This window comes from Neodiprion virginianus, chromosome 7 (genome assembly GCF_021901495.1).
Source record: "Neodiprion virginianus isolate iyNeoVirg1 chromosome 7, iyNeoVirg1.1, whole genome shotgun sequence".
In the NCBI taxonomy this organism is placed as follows: domain Eukaryota; kingdom Metazoa; phylum Arthropoda; class Insecta; order Hymenoptera; family Diprionidae; genus Neodiprion; species Neodiprion virginianus.
The window spans coordinates 20,338,629-20,365,323 of NC_060883.1; the positions used below are offsets into that span (position 1 = coordinate 20,338,629).

The following is a 26,695-nucleotide window of genomic DNA, read 5'->3' on the forward strand; positions in this document are numbered from 1 at the left end:
GTTTTTCGTTTTTTTTTTTCCGATTCTGTAGTCCTGAAATACACCCTACGATTTTCTTTTTTTTTTTTTATTTTATTCACCAATTTTTATCACAGGTTTCGAACTGGTATGATGGTAAACGAAAGAAGAAAAAAACGATTTGAAAAAGATATCAAAAACGATAGGGGAAATAATAGAAAACGTTCTTCGACGTTGAATCTTGGGTAAAAATGTTTCACTTCGAGAACGGAATGAAAAAAAAAAAAAAAAAAAAAAATCGACTCTGTCAATTTTTATACGGGTTTGAAAATTCATAGAGTAAAGACGAGCGATTAAAAAAAAAATCGACATTTGTTCCTTCGATGGTTTTCAGCCGTCGTACCGTAATAGAAAAAATCTGTAACGAAATCAAAAATAAAAAAAAAAAAAAAAAATTGAGTCAAGTCAACCGTCTACCGAGTTGGCGTGGAACGCCCCATATAAGTACCTATACATGTAATGTATGATATATCCGGTATGCGTTGCGTGTTTTGACCACCCTGAATTTGAATTATTCATTCGCGGAGATAATTCGCGCGGACGCGCGAAAGGAGGAGAAAGAAAAAAAAAAACGTAACAAAAGAAAACTGGGGGGGGGGGGGGGGGGAAACAAGAAGAACAACGGCGAAAAAAAAAATAAAAAATAAAAAAAAAAAAATTGGCGTGGAAAGTAACAAAAGAAGAGGAAAAATGTCATTCTTTCTCCCCGCTACGATCGATCTCGTTGATGCGATGCAACGCTTGCGGTTTTTTTCACGCGTGCGTAACATGCGTATCACATAACGTGGCATAGAAACAAATCTTGTCTGATTTGTACGGATTCGTTTGTTTTCTTTTTTTTTTTTTTATTTTATTTTCCTCCGTTTTCATCTTTGACCTTAGACACTTTTACAGTCGATCGTGAGAGATATAGTTTAAATTTTAACCTAGCGCATGTCGTATAAATACGATCTAATTATTATATTCATATTTTATACGTCGTAATCGTCGACAAGATATTTTGTTGGATTTTAATTTCCTTGTTACTTCTTGTCTTTCATTCTTTTATTTATTTGCTGTTTTTTTTTTTTTCTTATTTTTACGTATTCTCTGTTCTCCATTTTATCGAACGGTGAATAAAAATGAAGCTTACGAGCTTTACCGATCATGTTACGCGTTTTGTTTTTGTAACTATTGAAAGAAAGAAAATAGTTTTATCAGACAAAGTTTGCATTTTTAGAATTCGGAACGATATTTCGGATTTTGAGAAAATTTATCTATTTTCTCTCAACATTTATTGTGAATAAGTAAGAATTAACCAAACTGCGGGTTTGCATTTAAATCACTTTTTCATCAAAAATAATAATTAATCACAGGTAAACTGAAAAAGATTTTGTTTTTTTTTCAGTTTATATTATTTAAATAAGTAAATTTCGGTTCTTATACATCGAATAATTGATGATATTGATTGTATAAAAGTTTGCTCTTGCCTCACTTACGAACGTAAAAATGACAAAAGCAAACTATTTTAATTGAGCAACGAATGCAGATTTTGGCTATCATTCGATGTATGGAATAAAAATTTATTCATTTAATTATAAACTCGAAAAGAAATAATTTTTTTTTTTTTCATCGACACGCGTTGTCACAGATATCCTTCGAATCAACGTGTTTAAGTGGTGTGTAATGGGCAGGGTAGATATACGTATTGTAATGGCCGACGACGATACCGGATATGAGAAAACGGATCACGTTTTCATCGAACCCTTTGACCTTCCGGACGGCCCTTGTAATATAACTACATAACCGAACGTAATGCATTTCAGGGATCCGTTCTGAAATCAGCTGTTAATATTATTATTAACATCGCAATTGATCTGACCCTCGATTCTGCTTTCCGCTATATGTATATTATACGCGATTCGCGATATAAATACATGTGTATTTAATCGTGTGGTCAAATTTCCAAGATTTTTTTAAAGGCTTCCTTTTACATTTCATTTATTTCGTTGTGTTTTTTTTTTTCTTTTTCTTTTTCTTTTTCTTTTTGAAAGGAAAACTTTTTTTCACAGATCACTTATTCGTGACAGATTTATTATTATAGTCTTTGGCTGTACATACATATGATTTTTCTTTTTCGTTCGGTTTACAGTGAAAATTAATCGGGGTGCACTGAGAAAAATTTCATTTGTTACAGTAACTAGGAAAATTTAGTAAAACAGGTATCGTTAAAAAAAACTGTTTGAATATTGTTGGAATTACGAGAAACGAGGTACGCGTAACCATTTTGCGCTATCGTCGATACTTTTTTGGTAATTGTAACGTAAAATCAGTTTTTTAGGTTTAATCTACTTTTTTTAGTCAAACAAGGCTTTAAGAAAATATAGCGACAGTGATCGTAACGAGAAAGAATAGTAACGGATAATAGACTTTCCGGTAAGAGGTAGAAAACTAATTTTCATTTTCTACCTAGAACTATATTTTTGTCGATTGCGGTAAAAAATGAAAATAGTCAAGGACTGAGCGGTAACCGGAAATAAAAATTTCTCTCAGTGTGTGTATATATAAATTATTTTTCTATATCTACAGATATAAATTGGGAACGACGATCATTGATTTTTTATGACTTACTAATCAAATCGTTACGATTTTTGTATCTATGATAATAAACGTAATTTGAAAAAAGAAAATATACATATATATGACCAAGCTTCAACTACAATCTTAGCCGCTAAGTAGACATATTTATGATTGAATAATGTATATGCAATATATATTATGTATACGTTACAGAGACGGAATAATTATTCGTAGTAACGCAGCAACAAGTACGTAGGTAATTAATGTAATGTAATTCCGGAACCGCAGGTCGAGTCTGTATGGTAATAATATATGGCGTGTCTAATGGTACAAGGACGCGTGAATTTGGTGGTAAAAGAACGGATAACTTTCTTTTTTTTGTACACGGTATTTGCCACTCAAAAGCACTCCAAATAACGCATATATCTGCACTAAAAATAGCAGAAAAAATAAGTAAAGGTTCTGAAAGGTGTCGTGTTTGGTCGATACGCCCTTTCGGCGTGAAAATATATTTTTGTTTATCACATTTGTAAATGTTACAATGTCGCGTATTCGTCATTATTGTGTGTGTTTTTTATTTTTAGCTTTCGTAAATGATGTAAAAACCTTCGGGAAGATAAAGGGAAGAATTTGAAAAAAATTTACATTCTCTTTTTTAAAAATTATATCGAACGTAGCGTTGTAAGGTCGTATCCGCAATTTTTTTTTATTTTTTCTTTCATCCTTGTGACATAAAGATTCGTCGATTTCGGTAATAGAGTTCGAGAGAAATTTTTTATCTTCTCAAAAAAATATAATCGGTTAGTGAAGGTGATTATTTTTCATCAAATTCGTGTCGAAAGGGCGTAACCGACAGTACTTACGACCTTTTAGCGTTAATTGGTCCATTGTTAAATTTCAACGTTTTTGAATGTATCCTCTTGTTGTTGTTTTTTTTTTTTTTTCTTCGCGTCGGTACGAAGAGGAACGAAAACGCCTTTCTAATTTTACGCCTTAGTGGTAAAAGGTCGCATGATGGCGCGCATTCGTTCTTATACCATTAGATTATACAATGTGTATTATTAAATTATACCGCATGCATAACGTATATATACGGATGTATATTAATATTATAGATAATTTATAAATATATACGACGCATCGAGCGACGATCGCACGGCCTCTGATCGCGATTTGTTTTTCAAACCATCATTATTACTGTTGTTATTTTTACTATCAATTGCGTGTGCTTGATGGTAAAGTTTTTTTTAAAAATTAAATAATATTAATAACAACGACGATAACGATGAAGGTAATCCTATATAGTGAGAAATTATTGCTCAGAAAATTTGAAAAGAAATGACGGTATTTTCTTAATTTTTATTCTTTCACAGATGTAAGATTAAATTGATTTATTAATTATTACTATCATTATTATTTACTATTTTATTGTTATTATTTTTATTATTATTACTATTATATATATACATACAGACGCCTTTGTGATAGATTTCTTTTTCTTTCCTAATCCCCGCCACTCCTCAATGATCTTGAAATCGTATAATTTTTATATATATATATATTCTTCCTGATTTCAACATCAGATATACATATTATGCTCGCCATTTCTTTTCTTTTTGTCTCTCTTTCGTTCCTTCCGTTTCTTACAATTCATTTATTATTATATATATATAGTGATCAAATAACGGTAAAATGATTTAAAGCGTATGCGTTAAAATTTTAGAGCAAAATCAGTCGTTTCGTCAGGACGAGCAACATTTTTTAGGTTACGCACGTTGCGGTGACGCGTCCATCTGAACTTACGACGGTTGGTAAACCTGACAAAACAACTGCTTTTGTTTGTAACAAGAATTTTAGCGCATGCGCGTTAGATCTTTCGACCGTTAGCCGATCAGTCCGTACGTTAGAGCCTATTTTATTTTGTATAATAATTATTATACCATACGTATATATATTATTTGTGTTATACAGTGACGCGGGATTTTATTTTTATTATAAAATTTTACTTCTATTTTACGCGAAAATATAGTTGAATAATGTGAAATGAAGGCAATATAGTCAGGACATCGTTTCGTATTTTTTTTTTTTCTTTTTGGAGAGGAATCTTCGCGCCGAATGTAATTTCATCGTAAACATCGCATTTTTTAAGAAAAAAACTTTATATTTTTGGTGCGGAGTAAATTGATGGAAAAAAATATTGTTACGAATAATGTGAAAAATTTACGAGATTCTGCGATACATTCATTATTTATAAATTGTTTAACAATTTGAGAAAACGTACGATTAGAACTTTGATTTCTCTGCGCGGTTTTCGGCTTTGCAATCGGTGCGTAAAGTTTTACAAAAGAAAGTAAATGACGTTTCCATAACCTATAATCTGAATCAACGGGTTTATCATCCCCTTAATGTTGGTACTAGAAATTCAATCTCCGCGTCTGTATACACGTGTTATGTATACATATAAATATACGTATAGTATAATTTTATAATTATATTACACGTAGTACGTTATGTTAAATGTAACAACGTAATATATCGATGATGAATTGACGCGAATACACATATGCATGTATACATAAGGACGTGAAAAAAATCGAAGAAGAATTATTATCGTACGTTGTACATGTAGTATGGATAGATATATGGGGCATTCCAGGAAGTATCGATCAAGATCGGAAATCGATATTTTCTATTTGAATGAAACCTTTTTTTTCTGCGAAGAAAGTAGCTACTGGTCGAAAAACAAAACCAGGATTATTTTCAAATTTTTACAATCATTCGTATCTGACATTTAGACGTTATAACATGTTTTGAGATTCTCCCATTTTTTAAGATCTGAAAAAGTTACGGAAAATTCTAGGAATATATGACGAAACTTTTTTAGCCCGACTAAAAAACGGATATTTCAACACGGCAAAAGTTGGATACAGAAAATTACGAAAGTTTCAGAAATCGCTGTTTTTTCGAATCCATTTCTGTGGATGTGATTTTTTTTTTCCATCCATATTATAAGCAAGGTTTCTTCTTGTTCAATTTCGTATCGACAATGCATTTCGAGATTTTCGTCATTTTCAAGATCCAAGTTTCGCCGTGACGAGAATTAATGGGGTTCAAAATTTTTTTCACATTTTCTAAGGATTTCCCGAATTCTTTCAGATTCTAGAAAAGGAGCCGTCTCGAAATAGTGATTTCTTTTATTTGTTTCCATTTTCTATAAACGTGGTTTTGTTTTCCGACCAGCACTTTCGTAGAAAGATATTTGGATCAAATCGGAAATATCAGTTTCTGATCTTGATCGATACTTTTTGAAATACCCCATATACAAGTGTATATAATATGTGAAGATTTAAGAATAACGAAGGAAAAGACATGTGAAAGGATGTTTCGTGTATTATTATTATTATTTTTGTTACTGTTATTGTTGTTTTTGGTATTATTATTTTTTATTCAACGTTGAAAAAACGACGCTAAACGTCAAGTCGCGGTCGCGTGTGTTGCTGTGTTTAAATATAATGAATTCAGTTAAAATTGTAATTCAACGATTTGCGCAGATGACAACACGCGTAGAGGCGATAATAGTGACAACAACAATAATTACAATAACGGTAGTGACGTAGGTATATTAGTAATAATGATAACGATAATGATGATGATGATGATGATTATGGTAGTAATGATGATGATGATGATGACGATGATGATGACGATGATAATAATAATAATAATAATAATAATATAATGGACAATTGGCGAGATAGAGTAGTTAGATTTATCGGACTAGCGAGGCTAATGGGGAGGAGACCCCGATGAACATTAAAACTAAGGCTAAATTTCCAATGTTCCTTTTCGTTCCCGATGTCTTGCGCCGTTGTATGGCGGCCATCTTGTCACCTAGAAAAAGAGTTGAAAATGTTACGTTACGTGAAAGCGTTGTTTATCCTTTACGGTCAGGGGGATGAGAGAAAAAAAAAGGAAGAAAAGAAAACAGTGAAGGTATCTAATTCTAATCTCCGTTTAACTTGATGTAATCATGTATAATTTATACGTATCTAAACATTTATATACACGTATATACTACGGTGGCCCTTAATTATTGGTAAAAAAAAAATTTTTAAAAATAAGTTTTGTGTAGCTTTTCCTGAGAAAATCAATGCCGTTATCTGTATTTCGACAGCGTTACTTTTTTGACGTGAAACAGATACGAGAAAATCGAAAAATAATCGGATCAAAAAATCACAACGCTAGATTGGCAATAATTACGTTCGGAGATGTTACATTTTGATTTCCAGCTCATTTTTGTACAAGTTTCACCTTTTTTCACATTAAACATTTTTCTTAAAACATTCCTTATTTCTGCTTCTTAAATTCAAATCAAACAATCTCTCATTTTGTCTAGTTAACAACGTTTATTTTTTACGTATTTATTAGCGATTAATAACGTATCAAAAATTCAGTTTTTTTATCTTTACACTGCTCTAATGTCCGTATCACCTTAAGAAATTCATACAAATGTGCGGAATGCGATAAAATTACTTTTAGATTAGTTTAAATTGCCACACAATATTATTTCATTGTTCACATGCAAATTGATCGAAAAATTGATGAGAAAATCGATTGTAACTTCTTTAAAGTACCTTCGGGGCACGGGTTAATATTAAAATTAAAAGCGGATTTCACTTAAATTTTTTCCTTTTTCACCAATATCAAGGACCTAAATTATATACTCAAACTTAGAGATGTGGGGATTACTTTGAATCTAAATAGATTTATTCAAATCTGTAAATTGTACAATGAGGTTAGATCGGATTGTAAGATAGAGATACGATACTTGAATCAAGAGTTAGAGAATGTAATAAAATGTAAATTTAGCATTTTTTAAAACTTATATTAAATTCGATTTTTCACTTCTTACAGTCGCGTTACAATTTGATTAGATTGAAAATTTCAGGAAATTCAAGTTCTTGTCAGTTACTTTTTAATCGCGCTCGTTTCGATCGCAAATTCATGAATCTACAGATGTATATATATATGTGTGCGTACCTTATTATACATATTACACGTATGTATGTATATATATATATATATATATATAAAAGCTTTCGAGGAAAGCACAGGCTGGAATACAAAGTGGCGAGTTTATTCAAGATTGCTGTGATTATTCATCGAGCGCTGCCAGTGTTGCTTTGGTAGACAAGAGAGGATTCATTTTTTATCCCTCCCCCTCCTCTCTTTTTTTTTACACTCTCTTCCCTCATCTTTACATGTCAACTTATTCTTTTCTTTTTTTTTTTTTAACTCTTTCTCTCTCTCTCTCTCTCTCTCTCTGTCTCTCTCTCTCTCTCTTGCCGATCATCGCAGATTTTGTAGGGGTTTCGTAAAATAGAAAGGAAAAAGAAAAAAAAAAAAAAAGCAAGCAAACTATGAAAGATACTAATTTTTCGTATTCTATCCATTTATATTTTTTTCCACATCATCGAAGGTCTGCAACGTTTGTCCAACTACGCTTCTCATATCGTACATTTATTATTGTACGTGATATTTTTCTTGAATCATAAACGCTGCTCAGTACCACACATATATATACATGTATACATTTTTTTTTTTTTCTTTGCCCACGTTCACTCTTTCATTCTCTTTGGTCGGTATTTCACAACCCCTTTTGTTTCTCGAATCGTGCACTCACAATTTATACACATGTATAGTGTGTATATATATATATATATATATGTATGTATGTACGCTCGGTGTGAGACGCAATGGAATTTTACATAAATTATTACCGCTGGCTGAGGAAACGTGGAAGAAAAGAAAAAGGAAAAGAAAAAAAAAAAATAGTTTTGCATAATATATTCGGTATATATGACGTTGAACTGCACGGTGCGCGATGTTTATTGCACGAGGTGTAACATATACCTGACATAGTATATATATATATATATATATATAATGTAATTTATTACAGTATACCCGTAACGTTGTACTTCAATCGTGACGCGGGCTTCGTTATTTCTCGTCGCGTGTTTATTTACGGCATCGTATCTTCGAATTGCGAGATGCGGCAGCCTTTGTACGAGGGCGGTAGCAGTATAAGCACGTGTTGTACATTTCTTGAACAAGGAAATGAGTGCGAGAAAAAAAAGAAAAAAAGAAAAGAAAAAACAACGAGTCAACGGCAAGCGATGTGATTTGCCGAACGAAACAATTACCGGGTCATCGATGAGTACAGAGTAGGTTATACTATACGTTGAACAATTGAGAAGAATTGTAGTGAATTTTTTGATTTTTTTTTTTTTTTTTTTTTTTTGATTTTTTAATTGTTTATTCAATTCGAGATTTACCCGGAGAAAACTGAATACTTATTTAAATATAATACCGTTGTTATCGTTGATATCGCAAATTAGTTTGCCGACTACCTTTTTACGCAACCCATTATGTATTTTAATCCGAGTTCTTCTTGCACAGTGACTTTATTGTCAATTATAAAATATCGAACGTACTTTGTATATGTACCGTATCCCGAGTTACTTACTGTTGAGTTATAAAAAAAAAAAAAAGAAAAAAAAAAAATATCACAAGTTATGCAATGTAATTATTTTATATCGCATATTTCTTTCGATCGAAATCTTTTCAAAGGTATAATATATATATATCGTTGTAGCGATAATTGCGCACAGAGCTTGTTATCCTTTAATTACTACTAATTATAATTTCACGCTAACTGACAAGTTGTAATGTTACGTATAACGCGACGGTTTTTTTTTTTATTTCGTTCTCCCTTATTAGTTTTCGATAAAAAAAAAACAAAAATAAAAAAGAACAAAGCCTCGGATACACTGGATAAGACATAAGACGTAAAACTTTTGTCCGACCTTTTCTTGTACAAGACGAGTTACAAATATTATATTAATTTCTCGCGTGTATTGATTCGTTGTTCGTTTTATATTGTCTTGATAAAAATATAACGCGGCTCAAGTTGATTTCTTTCAACTCCCATACAAGGTTGAAAATAAAATAATGTAAGGATATACGTATATGTGAAAATAATTGGTTCACATATATGCATGTATCACGTATGTATGTATAAACCGTTGTAATTGATATATACTTGCAAATGAGTAGATTACAAGTAAGTGAGACTAGTAAGTCTGAACAAGTTTTGTACATCCGATTCTCTCACTCTCTCTCTTTCTCATTAATTTTCCCTCTTGCGTTTCTCCATTTATTAAAGCTGTTTCTCGTCGCAGCGCCGGTGAAAACAATTATGATAGGTATATATATATATATATAATCATATCCTGCCTCATGCAGCTAGACGTTTATTGTTTGCACATCACTGTATTATTATACTTATAACACCGCTTACTTATGCTTACATCTTATTATAATTCTCTCTCTCTCTCTCTCTCTCTCTCTCTGTATATACATACATATAATACTTATATATATATTTATACACGCGTACAATGTAAACGTAATTTCGGTTCTTATCCCTTAAACTCTCTTCGAATATCAACACGCTTCTGGGCTTTTCGGTATTACACGTATATATATATATGTATATATGTACGCTTATAGGGTGGCATTGGATAATCTTTCACCGGGCGTTGCTCGATATTGTATGATACACGTAGTCAGCCGGCAGATGGCGCTGAGGGTTAATTGCGAGCGAGTGAGCCGTCTCACCGAAAACGCGAGTGATCGACGTGAGGAATTATCGGCAGGGGGGAGGGGGGATGAAGTTTTGCATCAGGTATTATTTTACTTGTAGAAAATTTTTTGTCGCAACCGGAGAGTTATTTTGTTTTTTTTCTTTTTTTGATTTTTCTGATTCGGGAAGAAAACTGACGCTTTGATCTTGACTTTTATTACGGGACAACGAGTGATTTATTTGACCGAATCGTGGGAAACATTGACAAGCGAAACGTGTTGTTTTGATTTGATTTTGTTGTTTGTATAAATTTGAAAACCAATGCATCGTTGGACTGGAAAATTTAGTCAGTTTTAACAGTAAGCTGTAAGGGACGCCGTTTCGATTGAGATCGAGAACGTGAAAATCCGTTGACAAATTATCGGGATGTTGGTTTTTTTTCTTTTTTTTTTTTTCATCTTTCACTTATCCATCGATTTTACTGGAACGAGTCTAAAAGTCCTGAATTTGCAACTGTGATCGCGGTGAACAAAAAAAAAAAAAAAATAAACGAACAAACAAAAATGTCGGCAGTTTTTTTTTCCACTCGCGGTTTTCTTCAAAATTCTCCGATACCGAGATGTGATTTTTTTTTTTTTTTCTACGAAGAGGCGAACGGACGTAGAGAAAAAAAAAATATGAAAATCGAAACGAAACTTGGGCGTAGTTGAAAGCGTTCGATCGAATCGGGATGTTTTAAGACTTGTAGGACGGAAAAAAAATTTGGTGAAAAAAAGTGCCTTTTGGGATATTGAAAAAAAAAAAAAACTTGGATACGTTGTAAAATTTATTTGGCCAAAATCCCTACGAGAAACAATAAACTGTGAGAATCGTGTGATCATTATTCGTACCTTCGGTGACGAATACGAAGATGGAGGCCGACTCCGTGTTCGAGGCGCTACAGGTGTAATTCCCCGTGTCCTTTTCGACAGCGTGCCGGATAGTTAGTCGGCTCTGTGTTCGGGGTCCCTGGTCCGTTTCCACGGTGACACCGCCGCGGGCGTTGTCGTAGTTAATCATACGATCGTTGTGGTACCAGAACACGTACTGCGGCGGAGACGGACTCTGAAACAACAAGAACAACAACAAGAACAGTCATCGTTGTTGTTATACCTGGCACTAGGACCGTGTGACCTAGAAATGATAACCCAAAGAAAAATGACCACGGCGTAAAAAAAAAAAAAAAAAAAAACAACGCGCGAAATTTAACTTTAGTCGATTTGATCCATCGTTGACGTAATTACATTTTTCGACAATTTTTTTTTGCAACTCTTCATTTTTTTTTTTCGTGGCCACGTTTGCTTGGGTTATTTTTTTTTTTTTTTTTTTGTCTCGGGGTTATTTTTATCCTGAATTATTTTGATCGAAATTATGTTCTCGTGGGTTTATTTTCGTTCAATTTATTTTTGTGACGGTTGTTCTTGTCGTGGTCATTTGTATTTTTGGGTTATTTCTGTTTGAGTTATTTTTGTTTAAGTTATTTTTTTTTTTTTTTGCAGGTCATTCTCGTCGCGGGTTATTTTTGCGTGCGTTGGGTTTTTTTTTTTTTTTTTGTGGGTTATTTTTGTTCGAGTCTCGATCATTTTCGGTCGGGTTATTTTTATCTTGAATTATCATCGACTGGGTTATTTATGACAGGTGATTTTTTTGCATGGGTTATCAATGTGGGTCACCGTTATAACTGTGTCTGTATGTTGAATTTTCCTAGTGTTGCACGTTTGCATCTGAGCGACTATTAGGCAGAGGTGTATAACGATATTATTTTAATACAACCCGCGTGCGATACGAGAAAATTGATCCGACACGATAAATCAGACCTGTCTGCAAGTCGCGGTATCCCTCGAAAATCCTTGATTTTAATTAACACGCCACGTCGCAACAACAATATTATCATCCAATAAAGATCGCGAAGGTTGACAATTTATTATTTTTCTTCTTCTCTTACACGTGATGCGGGGCAAAGTGTTTCTCGAGACTGAAATATCTCTCCGAACAGAGATCTGAAAGATCAATTTTCCGCTTCTCATTCTTCTTTCCTTCTCTTTCCATACTCCCGTATGTTTTTTCTCCGCCTATTTCGTAATGAAATTTAGACGTTTTTTTTTTTTTTCTTTTCGCTACCAATCTTCTTACGATCAAACGAGGAGACTGGAGTACCCAGTCGGAGAGGGGGGGGGGGGGGGGGAGATGGAAATGAAATTTCAACGATTGATGGATAAATGGATGGACGGACGGACGGACGGACGGATTGATCGGTAAGAGTTTTGCTTCAAAAAGGTTTTAGATATCAAAGAACGCGCGTGGTACGAAGGGACAAAAAATAAATAGATGTACGAATAAAAAAAAAAAAAAAAAAACAAAAAAGAAAATAGCGGGAGAAAAAGCGAAGCAAAGGACGAACATGTACGTTGCCTACATACATATATGTATGTACATGTTGAAAGTATATATATATGTGCACCCTGGCGACGAGCGAGCAAAGTGACAACCCTCGGGTCAGTTTTCGGGTCGACGTCGGACAATTCGTGAGAAGGAGACGGAAGGGGAGGACGAGGACGAGGACGAGGACGAGGACGAGGCATACTGATACAGGATTGCCCATCAATAATTCAAAGCCAATCAGCTTAAATCCTCGGAGGGTCTTTGACGCAACTGGAACGATCAATTCGATCCTTCGAGAACCGAGTCGAGCTTGAGATTCCGTTTTATTTATTTATTTTTTTTATTTCTTCTTTTTTATTTGTTTGTTTGTTGGCGCGTTGGCGAGTGTCTGCGTGTGCGTGTGTGTTTTTTCTCGATCATTTGGAGATACGTTGGACGTTTTGTTTTTACAGATGGACATTTTTAACGAGGTTGAAGTTCGCGTGTGAGAGAAAACGTGGAATGGAAAGAAAAAAAAAAAAAAAAAATTAAATATTTTGCAACTTTGGTAAAATCGTATCGAAGGATCAAGTTAGAGTTGAAGAATTTAAAATGCAATCGTGTATGTGAAGTCGCGAAATTGGGTGTCGTTCATCCTGCCAATTTCGTCGATATTATTTTTTGTTTCATTTAACACACGATTTTTTATACACGTAATGGAGGAACTGATTTTATTTTATTTTATACACACATCGACGCGATGCGAATATCCATAGAATATTAATTGCAACAGGATTTGTAATATTCGTGTGAGATTAATTTCCATTCGTTTCGCACCAGGATTACAGGTATAATACCTACGTGGATTAAGTATAATGCATATCGAAATTTATCCGGATTTTCATCGATATTTAATACAAAAAGTTTTATTTTCAAATTATGTGTATATTAGGGTCAGCCAAAAAAACTGACATATCGAATCTATGGTACTAAAAGGACCTAAGACTGAGAAAAAAATTGACCCGTTTGGAAAATTTTTTAGCTCTATTTTAAAAGGTGTCGCTGGCCATTTGTAATTTTCCATTTAAATAACACGAAAAAAATTATTTTTTCATTAAAAATGCTATAACCTTAGAACCGTTTGAGATAGAAACATTTTTAAGGCATATTCTCGCTGGGCATCAAATTCTCTAAAAAAGATCCCCGCGCTGATTTTCTAGACTGAAAAATTCGCATACTTGCGGGTCGTGAAAATGGAAGAAAAGCAGAAATATGCAGTTTTCCGGGCTCTACGATTTAAAATATCCGTACTGAATGAAAAAACTTGAACTAAAATGAAACAAGGTGTGCGAAAGATGTTGTTTATAAACTAGATTCGTCAAAGGAGCAGAGTTTCAACTCGTTCATTCATTTTTTATTGCACTTTTAAACATTAATATTCCTTCTAATTGTTGATAAAACTTTGTTTGTTACAATTAGGATATTGCTGGCGATTTAATTGCGCTGCTTGCAAAATAAATTGTTTTTGTTCTTCATTTTTCGTTAAAGTTCGATTATAATTTTGTATCAACGCTATACTGCATATTTCCGCTTATATATATATATATATATATATATATATATGTACACATTTGTAATAAAATAGTAACGTTTCAATTAGTCTCTGTAATTCTCATCTCTTTCTACGAATTATATACCATTGCTTTTTCTTTTTTATTTTTACCTTTATAAACGTATAGGAAATTATCCGCTGATTGGGAGGGCTTCGTTAATCGATAATTCCTATTCATCAAATATACATGTATAACCTGCAGAGGTTTGCTTTTCAGGGTAGGTATATATATATATATATATATACACACCTATGTCTCATGCATAATAGATTTGCGGAAATGAATGTGCTGCTGCAGTGTTTGTTAGAACCGTAACTGCAATTTCTGTTCAACTTGTTACCCGGCACACGTGACCCACCGTTGTTAATACACTTCCTGGTTTTCAGTTCGTCAATATATCGAAACCCCATAAACGATCCGTCGTCTTTTCTTCGTTTCGTAATTACAAATACGTCTCGTTTGTTCGAATGCTCGTTTCTTTGTACAGTGTAAACTCGCCTTTCGTTTTATACAATAATTGTTTTTCAATTATGGAAAAGTTTTACACGTCGAATATATAAACGTTTGTGTCTTATTGTTTCTCGTGAATATTTCGATTTTGCAGTTCGTGATATCTCGTTTCGGTTTTTTAATATTCCTTTCCCTTTTTTTTTTTTTTTTTTTACTGAATTTGTTATTATACAAATTAATGAGCAACGAAAAAGATGAATCGTAGAGGCTCGTCTCCCGCTTTGATCGTCTGACCTCAAACTGAGCGCTACTACTAGGTGTCGGATGTATCAAACGTAGTCAAATACAGTCCAGTCAAATAGCTGTAAAGACAGAAATATGATACAATACGAAAGTTTTAAAAATAAAACTGTAGTTAACGAAGATTAAATGTAGTTGAAACGATATTAAAAAATCTAACTGACTCGTAGATATTTATATGGGAAATCGAACACTCTACAAAATGCGTCTCTTGTTATTTTTTTGACAAATTGACTCATTCCAAAGTTATTCAAGCTCAAACTTCAATTTATGGTCAAGTCGACTATTTTTTTTTTTTTGTTTATGGTAAAATTTTAAAACTTGTCACTATATGTTATGAAATGTTTCTTGAAACATTTTAAAGTTTGCGATTTTCTACGAGGAAGGAAATTGGTTGACAATTTTTAATTCTTAAAGCTCTACTTTCAATGATAAATGATGGTGGTTTTCGAATCGTTGGAATATCTCCCAGCCGCCAGGAAAATTTGTCTCTGGATCCATTAATTGGTTAGATAGCTCGTACGTATATATCTGTATGCAAATAACTGTAGGTACGGTTTGTAACCTGAGTCGAGTCTACGTGTTTGTGGTAGACTAGAAAGAGGAAGACGAGAGGAGGTGGAGGAGAAGGTCCAACGTCGACTAGACCATCCCTTTGATCGGATATCCCTTAATTACCAGAACCATGAAAGATGGGATTCTATTCGCGGTCCGATTCGACCGTTCGTTCTGCGAGGACACAGCCAGAATGAGAGGAGCAAAGGGCAGGTTCGGATCCTTGTATAACCATCCAACGAACAGATGTAATTTATACGGTATTATACCTATGCATACATACGTTAAACGCTTTGCCGTTCACGCATGTAACCCAAATTCATCTGTGCGTATGATGTATTATATGCATATGATAGAAATTTTGCCGGGGGAGAGTAAATTAGTTGTGTAGAGAATAAATTATATATGTATGGTATATGACGTGTATTATAAATGGGGGAATGACAGTCTTAGCGACGGATCTTGTGTGTATTTGATTGATGCGCGCTCTGTTGGTCGATTGTCGAAACGGAAACTATTATTTATCCAGCCTCACAGACTCGATCGATAATTTTATAAGATCGTGCGTCAATTACCAAAAATTACGGGTTCTTCTTTTGCGGTGCAATTATTGCACGGGAATCAATTATTTTTGCATATATGGGTTTGGCATTGAATATTGGGTTTGTCACTTTGCAGCGCGGCATCTGATGGAAAAAAATCAAACTAATGCAACTAGGCCGACAGCTGACCGTCGAACGTGTTTTTTCGCGTGTAGATGGTTGAACGGGTATATCATCGATTACGTTTCGTTAATTTATGTTACACGAGTAATTTGAAAACTCAAGAATTACGATTTGCCTTCTTTGAAATTAAAAAGTTAGGTTATGTGGTGATAAAATGGCGCCGAAAACCGGGCGGTGACGTCACGATGACATTTCCCAATAGAACGAGGTTATCATCATCACCTGAATCGAGTCGGTGATGCGTAGGCTTGGAGGATAGTTAAAATAAGTGACACGTACAAGCGAAAATGTCATTTTTTTCCTATACTTCGACGATTTTCGTGACTTCGTTAGATTCTGTTACTCATAAATCATCGAATCCCAAAGGATTAATCCTTCACGTAGCATCGTTTCGGGGATATGTTCATTTATCGTGAAAATCGATATTGGATCTTCCTTCATAATCGGATTTTGAATGGTTCTGCAGGTCGCGTTTGTTCCTTACTGTAAAATTAACCATCCGTCGGTAATGTGGTTTTTTACCGACATTGCCGGTAAACACGGACGATTTTGTCCTTGACTTTTTTTAACCCACTTGGGGATTTTGAAAAATTTCAGGTGCCTACTTGTTATTCCGATAGCCAGTATTACCTGATTTTCAATTAGTCGAGTAGTAGAAACTGGTGAACGATGAAAAATTCCCGAGACACCGATAAGTGAGAAAAAGTGAGGGTTGACGATATCGTCCATGTTGGCTGGTTGAGGGTTAATATCGCATGGGTCACCCTACGTGGATCATACCGTGTACGGATCCTTATTATTCTCCCTGTGTCGGGTCATAACTCATTCGTGACAATATTATGCCTCTTACGCCTGTGGATCCGAACCAGACGAAGGATATCAACTCTGTATACCATAATATATATATATATATACATATATATGTATGTATATATGTATATATGTATACATACGTACATATATCATTGCAACCCCCCAACTATCCACAACACACGTGCGTAATACACCCTCTAATAACGCACTCGCGACCGTATAGATACGCGATTACGGAACGTGCGACGGTTTCGCCCAAATTTCCTCACCCTTGTACATTCACTTTGGCTTTCGTTCCATCTTTCGCATGATTTGGGAAAAGGGGGAAACGCGAACAAGGAGACAAAATCCTGCACGAACCCTTCGATCTGCTTTACCCCCATTTCCTGTTGTGATTGATGAATCTCGACGCGACGTACGCGGTATTGTGTAGAGATGTTTTTTTTTTTTCTTCTTTATAGGTATTCTTTCTCTTTTTTTTTTTTTTTTCGTCACGCTGATATTATACCGAAGTACAGAAATACAACCGAAGCTCGAGTGATGCGTAATCACCGTGAATTCTGCCGGTGGAATTTTAATTATACGTTTGCACATTTGTACATTATAGTAACATTATGCATTTTTATTTTATTTTTTTTTCGAATTCAAGTCGAAAATATTGTGACAAATGACGAAACAAGGATGGATGTCCAAGTTTCAGCTTGTAATATTAATATTTAGAGGTGCATCGTTGCGGTTTTCTATTTTCTGTTCAAATAACGTGGATAATGTTTTTTTTTTTTTTTTTTTCAAGTTTGGAATTTTATAAGTCGGCAAGGCGTCAGCGTTACCGATAACACCGGAACATATTTTCGACGGGAATTGAGGACTCTATGAATAAAAAAAAAGAGGTCTGTTATCATTTCATGATAAATCTGCTCTTTTCAAAAGCTGTTTAAGGTCCTTTGGAGACCTTTCGACCTTAAATAACTTTTGAAAGAGTAGATTCATCATAAAATGATAGGATATCTTTTTTTGTAGAGCGTTGAATTCCCTACAAATACACGTTTCGGTCTTATCGGTACACCGATGCCTTGACGAGTTGTAAAATTTCAAATTTCGAGTGAAAAAAAAAAAAAAAACAAAAACAAGAAAATTTCTCACGTTATTTAAATGAGAAATAGAAAATCCCGATGACGCACTTGTAAATAATAATATTAAGTGCTGAAACTTGGACAATATATTTTTTCCGTCATTTGGAACAATATTTTCGACGTTAATTTTGAAAAAAAAAAAAAAAAAAAAACACAAAGAACAGTAGACTTTTTTATGCGGTCTGTTGTACATATACCATATATATACAACCGCGTATAATAATGTGTTTTACGTATGTATCTCGTTGAATTTCAGATTTTGCGTTTACACGTATCGTTTTTTTTTTTTTTTTACTTTCGCCAGATTTGTTTGTCCCTTTCCCGAGTTACGTAATCGCTGTTCACTCTTTTGAAACCATGAATGGTTAACCGTGCAGCGACGTTTTGACTTGACGTTGATATATTACGCGGGGTTATAAAGTTCGTCGTGCCTGTAGTATTTATAACGCGATCATACACCGACGGTGAGGACAATTTTTACGTTATACAAATACGACCGGCTAGTCAAATCATATTTGTATAATTGAATAATTCGGTTTATAATAGTGATACACGTTTATTGTAATATTGATTAACGTTTCATTTTATATTTTATATATGCCTGCAGTGGTATAATTTATTCTATCAATGAATAATTATATTCCAATCGATTCTTTACACTGTGCGGTTATTGGGTTAACCTGATTAGCTTCGTTTTTTATTTTTTTCGTGCATTGCACACGTGTTTGTATATTTTGCACAGTTCAACAATACGAGTGAAATATTCAATCGACGTTGGAAAGGTAGAAAGGAAAAAAAAAAAACAAATTTCTCTTATCGCAGGAATTTAAATCGCTTCAACGATAATCGGTAGTTATCGAGTCTGCCGAATAAAATTGTACAACAACTTGACGAAGTCGTAGCAGAGGCGCGTTTTTCGAATTATTATTGCAGTTGAGTGAATCTGGTAAATGAAATTCCTTTGTTCTTACATTTTTTTGTTTTTTTTTTTGTTGTTTCATTTTTTGCTTTTTAAATGCAAAATACGGGATGATCGAAGGTACACGGAGGAATATTCGATTATTAAAAAAGTCTTTCTGAAAGTCGAGCCATTAAACTTTTAAAGTTGAATGTAAGAGTCTTTGAGATTATGTGACATGTATGTATATATATTAGGGTGTTTCAAAAAAAGACGAATTTTTTTTTTTTTTTCTTATGGTGTCCAAAAACTGATAGTATACCTAAAAACAAAAATTTTGACACCAATATGAGCTCTTAATATCAATAGTAAGGTTTGCCTCTATCCATTTCTTTATTTTCCATTTAAATAACACGGGAAAATTTTTTTTTTATTTTTGAATTTTTATTCCTTTGGAACGGTTCATCGTAACAACAATCTGTAAAAAGAGATTTGTAGGAAATTTCACGCTCTACAAAAAACGTCTGAAGATCAAATTTCCTCAGATCAACCGTTTCAAAGATATCAGCGGTCGAAAATAATACTAATCAAAAATTTCAAATATTTTCCAATAAAACTACAAAAAAATATCATATGCCATATTTATATTATTTTTTACGTAAAATTACTTTAATTCTGTTAACGTGAGCCTGTAAAATTTTTTCTTTGCTAATTAATTCAATACTTAACTCACAAAAAGCACAAATATATAAATATATAGGTTAAAAATATCACATAAATGATTTTTGTGCTTATTTCATATATATATATATATATATATATATATATATATATATATATATATTATATACATATTATATGTATACATAGGCACGGTGTGACATAGCCATGATATTATTTATTATATCTTGATAAAGACACGAAGGAGTCGAGAGCTGTTAAACCGATCTCTATTAAATTATGCAAAGTTCTTATATAATACCGTTTATGCACAAAGATCTTTGACGGTAGTTAAAAATTATCGTAAATCCTGCTCGTTATTGTAATGCTAAACTTGGAGTATCGGATATTACGGGTATTATGCGTTCAAACGGTATTATTGCTTCTTTCATTGATTTTGCATAAAATAAAACGAACCACCCACCCCCGTCTCGGTATTTATCTTCCCTCAGATTTTACGTTTTTTCATATTTTTATCGACGTAAAAATACCACTCAGTATAAATTATTATAAATTGATAATCGTCAAGGTTTTTAGCTTGATTATAGATTTTTTCTTACCGCTTGACTTTTAATTATAAAGAAAATTCGATAATCGCCGGATCTTAAGTTTTTATTTCCGGTCACACTTTTGGTCCTGGAGATTTGTCGAAATTTATTTTTCAGCTTCATAATTTGTAATTTACGTCATACTTCGGTGACGAATAACAGGAAGGCGCTGGTAAATATGTATCCAAGTAAGTTTCACGTTGAGGTTTTTTTTTTTGAACAATTTTACTCCCGAATTATTAGCAAATTAAATGAAAAAAGAAATAAAAAAAAAAAAAAAATAAACAAATAAATAAGAAATGACAAAAGAAGAACAAACAATCTCTCAATTTTAGTTTTATCGAAAACATTTTTCAATGTAAATTTAAGGAAAAAACAATTCTCTCATTCTTCAAAAAAATTCATCACAAATACCTTGCTGTTTATTTCTGATCTAAATTTTGTGTAAATTACAAGGATCATGAAGCTCAAATTAATTATTGACCCAAACTAGAAACGAGTTTGTACGAATCTCCAAGTACGTCGTTGAAAATTAAGATTTGGACCTTTATTTTTTTTTTTCTTACGGTTCTGGATTATAAAGGCAAACTTTACCGATTTTCTCAAACTTCTTGTTCGCATTTTCGATTACAATATCCTGACGATAGGATCTGTGTATGGTGGTACTGGCAAAGAAGCGGATAAGAGGCAAGGAAAAAAAAAAACAAAAAACAAATAAAAACCTCCAACGAAGCTCTGAAACGGTAGATTAAATTCTCACGTATTTTTCTCTGTTTGTACCTGCAGTCGGGAGTGATTGTCTTATAACATTTAAAAGATGGCAATAGAATGAAAGGAAAACGAAGAGTGTATAACAAGTTAAAAATCCAACGATCCTCTGTATACCGTATAAAATTGTAGTTACACTTTTTTTGCGATCTTATCGTCGATCTCGAACCTTCGTGATTCTCTCTTACAGAGAAGGACTGGGAAAAATACAGGACAGAGAGAAAGTCAACTTTACAAGTTGTCGACGTGTTTATTCTTGGTTTGCACAGGTCCGGTCTTTTCACGTGTATAACACGTATGTGTGTGTATGTCGTACGTAGTTTTTAGGTACACATGTACACATGGGTAAATAGATGTACGGGGATGTTTGGATTGTGTATAGAGTTGGATCCACCACGGAGAGAGAAGTTTGAAAGGTTTTACTGCAAACAGTTTCTGTCTGTCCGCGCAAAGTCCGTACATATTGCCACAGCAGATACAGGAACTTGGTCACAGACTGTTTGCTGTCGTTTTTGTTATTTTAAATAATATTGTTATTACACTGGTGTGTTATAAACTTCTGTTTACGTGATTTGATGCAATGGAGTTTGCGAATGAATCATCGCGATAGAATATCTCGGCTAACGTAGGGAGAAAATAACACTGGTGGGTAAAAAAACAAAAGAGAATTTCTTTTTTTTTATCGAGTTTCTACCGAAATGAATAAATATCGATTCTATACATCGAATTTTAATCAAAACTTCTGTTTATTACTTTTAAAGTTTTTTTTTCTCTTTTTTTACGTTGATACGCAAGTCTTGAAGTTTTTGGTTGATGGATAATGCGGGAGCATATTTAGAAGAAAAAGGAAAACGTTTTTATCGTTTTGTTTTCTACAAAAATAAAATTTAACGAACAAAGCTATTTTTTTTTTCAATTTATTTATTATTTACGTGAATAAAATTCAAATTTGACATCTGGAACGCGGACTCGAAACTCGTGTCGACCGGTGTAATCAGACCTACAACCAGACAAATTTCATGATTCTCTGGTTTTGATTTGATATCTCTTCACCGACCTTCTAAAAAATCTTCGCTCGTAAATTTGTGCGAGACGTCGCGTTTGTCGTCTTTTTGTACGCCAGGGGCAAGGTGAAAGTAACATATTGTACCGTTACATATGTACTAGATGTTTCCGAGTAAACGCCGCGGTATGTTTGGTTGCCTACCACCGAGGGGAACAAATATCGGTAATACAGACCTACCGAGTTATCGGTGGTCAGCGCCTTTGAAGCTGAAACTGACCGTGTTGCCAAGTCGTTTGGATTTGGCCAAGCAGTTGCATCGTCGTTTGTAACCAATGCTGAAACGTCAAGTGATCGCATTCCGGAGTCAGGTTAAAGTGATTATACGACTCGACTTGACCCAAGTGATTATGACCGGGTAGGTCTGTTTTACCGATATTTGTTCCCCTCGGGGTAGGCAACACAACATACTGCGGCGTTTACTTGGAAGAAAAAACTGTTTGTGTGTGCAAAAAATCCCTTATCGAAGGAAAAAAACACGACGAAGAAGAAAAAAAATGGAAAATTATGAGAAAACTTGTGACGAATAAAACCATGGCACTTGGTCGGCTGGCGAATCGTAGATACCTACATTGAGAGTAAGTTTTATTTCCGGTTACCGCTTGGTCCTTAAATATTTTCATTTTTTACCACAATCGACAAAATGTAGTTTTAGGTAGAACGTGAAAATTAGTTTTCTAGCTATTGCCGGAAAGTAACACTTTTTTGCTAACGATACCTGTTTTACCGACGTTTTCTAGTTACCGTAACAAATGAAATTCTTTTCATTGTACATAATTGCAGGAGAATCGTCTATCATCATCATCGTCATCGTCATCATCCGTAGCTTCACATCCATCGGAATACATCCTAGCAGTATATGTGTGTTAGCAGAGATTCGCGTGCCGAGTTTATGCTCGATAAAGTCTACCCGGTTGGCGTTAAATGTAATGGGATCGACTGTTATCGAGGGCAAAGGTTGTATACCGAAAGGTTTGCAGGGTCAGCTGCGTCAGCTTGCAGAGTCTACTTCTCGCAGAAGCGAAGGGGGGGGGGGGGGGGGGGAAAGCTCGACGTTTTCACCGTCCGTCCGGCAAACCGCGGCGAACCGAAACTCGGTTCTCTTGTGATTTTCCTGAAGGGATTTTAGCCACGATGACGAGGGACCTCGTCGACCTCGGCTGACAATAGTGATGGATTTTACCTGCCGTAGAGAGATTTGACCTTAGCTTTGAAATCGCTGGATTTATGCTGTACGTATAGTACCGTGTGACCCGGGATGACGGAGGAACCGGAAATCGGTATCCCGTCTTCATATCGCACACGGATCTTTTCTTCTCTTCGATGCCATCGATTTCTACCTCTTTATCTTTCTCTCTCTCTCTCTCTCTCGCCTTCTCTCTTTTATCTCTCTTTTTATTTATTTCACCGTTTGAACAAACAGGAATTTTGTTCGTTAATTTGCAAAGCGGTATGAACTTGAAAAGAAAAAAAAAACAAAAAAAAAAAAAAAAGAAACAAATAATAGAATTGTTTAATCCAAGCTAATTTGTTTGATTTATATCTGAGCTGTGGGATGTATTATATTAGCAACGATCAATTATTTATGATATACACGAGTGTAAAATTATTATCGTTTAAAATCGTTGTTATTATCACGGCTGGGTAATATTTGAAATGGTTTCATTTGAAACAGGCATTTAAAATGTAAAAGGCATTTTGCATTTAATATTTTAAGTGTTCTTAAAGTAACTAATTACATTTACCCATTTAAATTACGTTTTTGAAAGAATTTTTCATTTTTTCATTTTTCATTTTAACTGGATCTACCGAAGCATTTCATTATCCAGCAGTGTCCAGCAGAATATTTTCCTACGGTTTTATCATCATGCGATTCAGAAGGACAAGCATGGACGATAAAAAAACGATAATCGACATATATGTTGTATTACAGGTGAGATATAAAAATGATTTCATTACGTAAATCATTTTGCATTATTATAAACCATTTTAAATGTTCTCAAAGTGAACCATTTACATTTACTCATTTTAATTTAAACATTTTTCTAAAAGCATTTTTCATTTTTTCATTTTAAATCGATCTATTGAAACATTTTACCCAAAAGTGATTATAATATACACTGAGAAAAATTGACTGAAACAGGTATCGTTAAAAAAACTGTTTGAATATTGTTGGAAGTAAGAAAAACGAGGTACGCGTGAATATTTTTCGCTATTGTCGATCCTTTCTTGGTAATTGCAACGCGAAATCATTTTGTGAGGTTTACTCTACTTTTTTAGTTAAACAAGCATTAAATTTTCGCAACGGTTGCAAGAAAATCTAGCAACAGTGATCGTAATGACAAAGAATAGTAACGGATACTAGAATTTTTTTGTTGGAAAATGAAAATAGTTAAGGACTGAGCGGTAACCGGAACTAAAAATTTCTCTCAGTGTAGGTACAATATAGCGTGCAAGTTTAATCGTAACGTGGATCCATTTGTAGCATGTAAGATATAAGAAAATTTTTTTAATATTATCGCATAACGGTGAGAGTTTCGAAATTCGAAGAATGAATTATTACCCCACGAACAACGTTCCGGAAATTTTTGTACGTCCTTACGTATCTTATACACGAAAGAGAATAAAGGGAATTTTTTATTCACGTGTAATCTAATCTGCTGCTACTAAAGCTGCCGCGTTGCTTGCGATAATAATTTATCCGACGCGAAGGTTTGCACGGAAATGAATTTTATCATAATAATATGTACTTCCCGTTTACAACGATTCGCAGAGGCTCCAAGTTCCCTTTTACGATATGGCTACGTGTCGTGTAATATTTAGGTGAATATTTATACGGTAGGTACGTACCTACCCTACAAGGCATGTTACAGTAAGCAAGGGTTGCGTTCGAATCGATACTTACAGGGCGCAAGGGAATTATTCTCGAGTCACTCGAGTGACGTGTTATTACAACCAAAGGCGATAACAATTAATATTTAGACCTATAAACATGAAATTACGAAGATTACTGTATTTTTTTTTTTTTTTTACGGACCCGCCTACCTACCCGACTACCAGCTGTAACCTTATATCCGCGCTTTATCAATTAATCGTCGCCTCAAAAGTGGCAGGTTCGTGATATCGAACCTTTTATCATGCGATGACAAGCCGGTCGGAGGGAGGCGTTTAATGCTTCTCGAATTCCGTCTCGTTAGTACAATTCTATACGAATAAGTACCGTTCTTACGGTATACTCGGAGAAAAAATTTTATCGTCGTAACGAAATTTCAGGGTTAACGTACATCCGATGAAACGTTATTTACACGCAACAGAAAAGCGCAGTTGATTTCACAGGGCGCAGGAAACAAAACGCTTCAGTAACGCCTGAGAAAAGGTTTCGCATCGGAATCCCACAGATTTTGTTCCGATTGCGAAATCAGTTCTGCAAAGTGAAATCGTTTCGTAAGGATTAGAAAATTATTGTTTAATCGTTGTGACTGATAAAATTATCGTTTTATTCTAATTTATGCTGCACGAATTGAGCGCCACATTGAACAATGACTAAGAAATATGCCGTTGCGAATTGACAGGTCGATTCAACGATGTTGGATCACGAATGATTTTGTTCTGCCGATTATACCGGACGGATGCCCGAAACCCCTGCCAATAATTGCTAATCTTACTTCACTAGCGAGAAAGGATTTTTAACGAATTTTTTTTAAAAAAATTCTTACAAATTAACGACGTAAAGTGTTATTTGATAGCGTTAATCAATTAGTAGCTCTCACGATTTCGTCAATTTTACTAATCCTTATCCACCGAATAGATTTCGTGAACTGTACGAAGCGATTTAGTTTAATCTACCGGAGCGTGTTCAATATTTTGATAATACCGTGGAAAGAGTATCGTTTCATCGAATAGACTGGATTAAAATCGAGATGTCGTGATCATAAGTATATTTATTCAATAGAAATGATTATAGAAATTTTGGAACAATTGTTTCATTGACTTTGGTACTTTGAAAAAAATGTCGTGTTCCCGCGAAAAAAGTTGCTGACAAATTGATTGTTTGTTTCAAATAAGCGGAAAGTTCTCTCCGAGTGTAGAAAGGAGGGAGAAATACAAGAGAAACTTAAAAACTAATTAAACACGTCATCTTTTTGTAAAGTTATTATTTATAATCGATATAATGCACGTGTGTACATAAATTACACATTATACATATTTATATACGCGTCATATCCGTGTGTAACGTATGTCGCCATATATGGTAGCGAGTGTGTATTGTACAGGTAATCCTATGCACACACATGTACTCGTACAGAAGTATCTGTGTACCAGCGCTCTTTGAAGAAGCTTCATTAATCCGAGGGCGGCGGGTACAAGTATGAATATATGTATACCTATCGTGTATCAACCCCTTGTCCTGCGCCCGTAAGGTAGGATTACAAGGGTGAAGCTTTTCCGCCTCTGCTTTCCATTTTTACTTCGTTTTTCGTTAA

At 34.2% G+C, this 26,695-nt stretch overlaps 1 protein-coding gene across 2 annotated transcripts in view; it reads right to left on the reverse strand.

The window, feature by feature from the left end:
* Positions 1-6,262: 6,262 nt before the first annotated feature.
* Positions 6,263-26,695, reverse strand: part of LOC124308797 (hemicentin-2-like) — a 159,477-nt gene continuing 139,044 nt past the window's right edge. For both annotated transcript variants that reach the window (XM_046771888.1, XM_046771889.1), the window contains exons 6-7: positions 11,116-11,329; positions 6,263-6,468 (exon numbers count right to left, since the gene is read on the reverse strand). In XM_046771888.1, the coding sequence (XP_046627844.1) occupies positions 6,347-6,468; positions 11,116-11,329 (336 nt within the window). In that variant the 3' untranslated portion in view covers positions 6,263-6,346. The remainder of the gene's footprint in view (positions 6,469-11,115; positions 11,330-26,695) is intronic.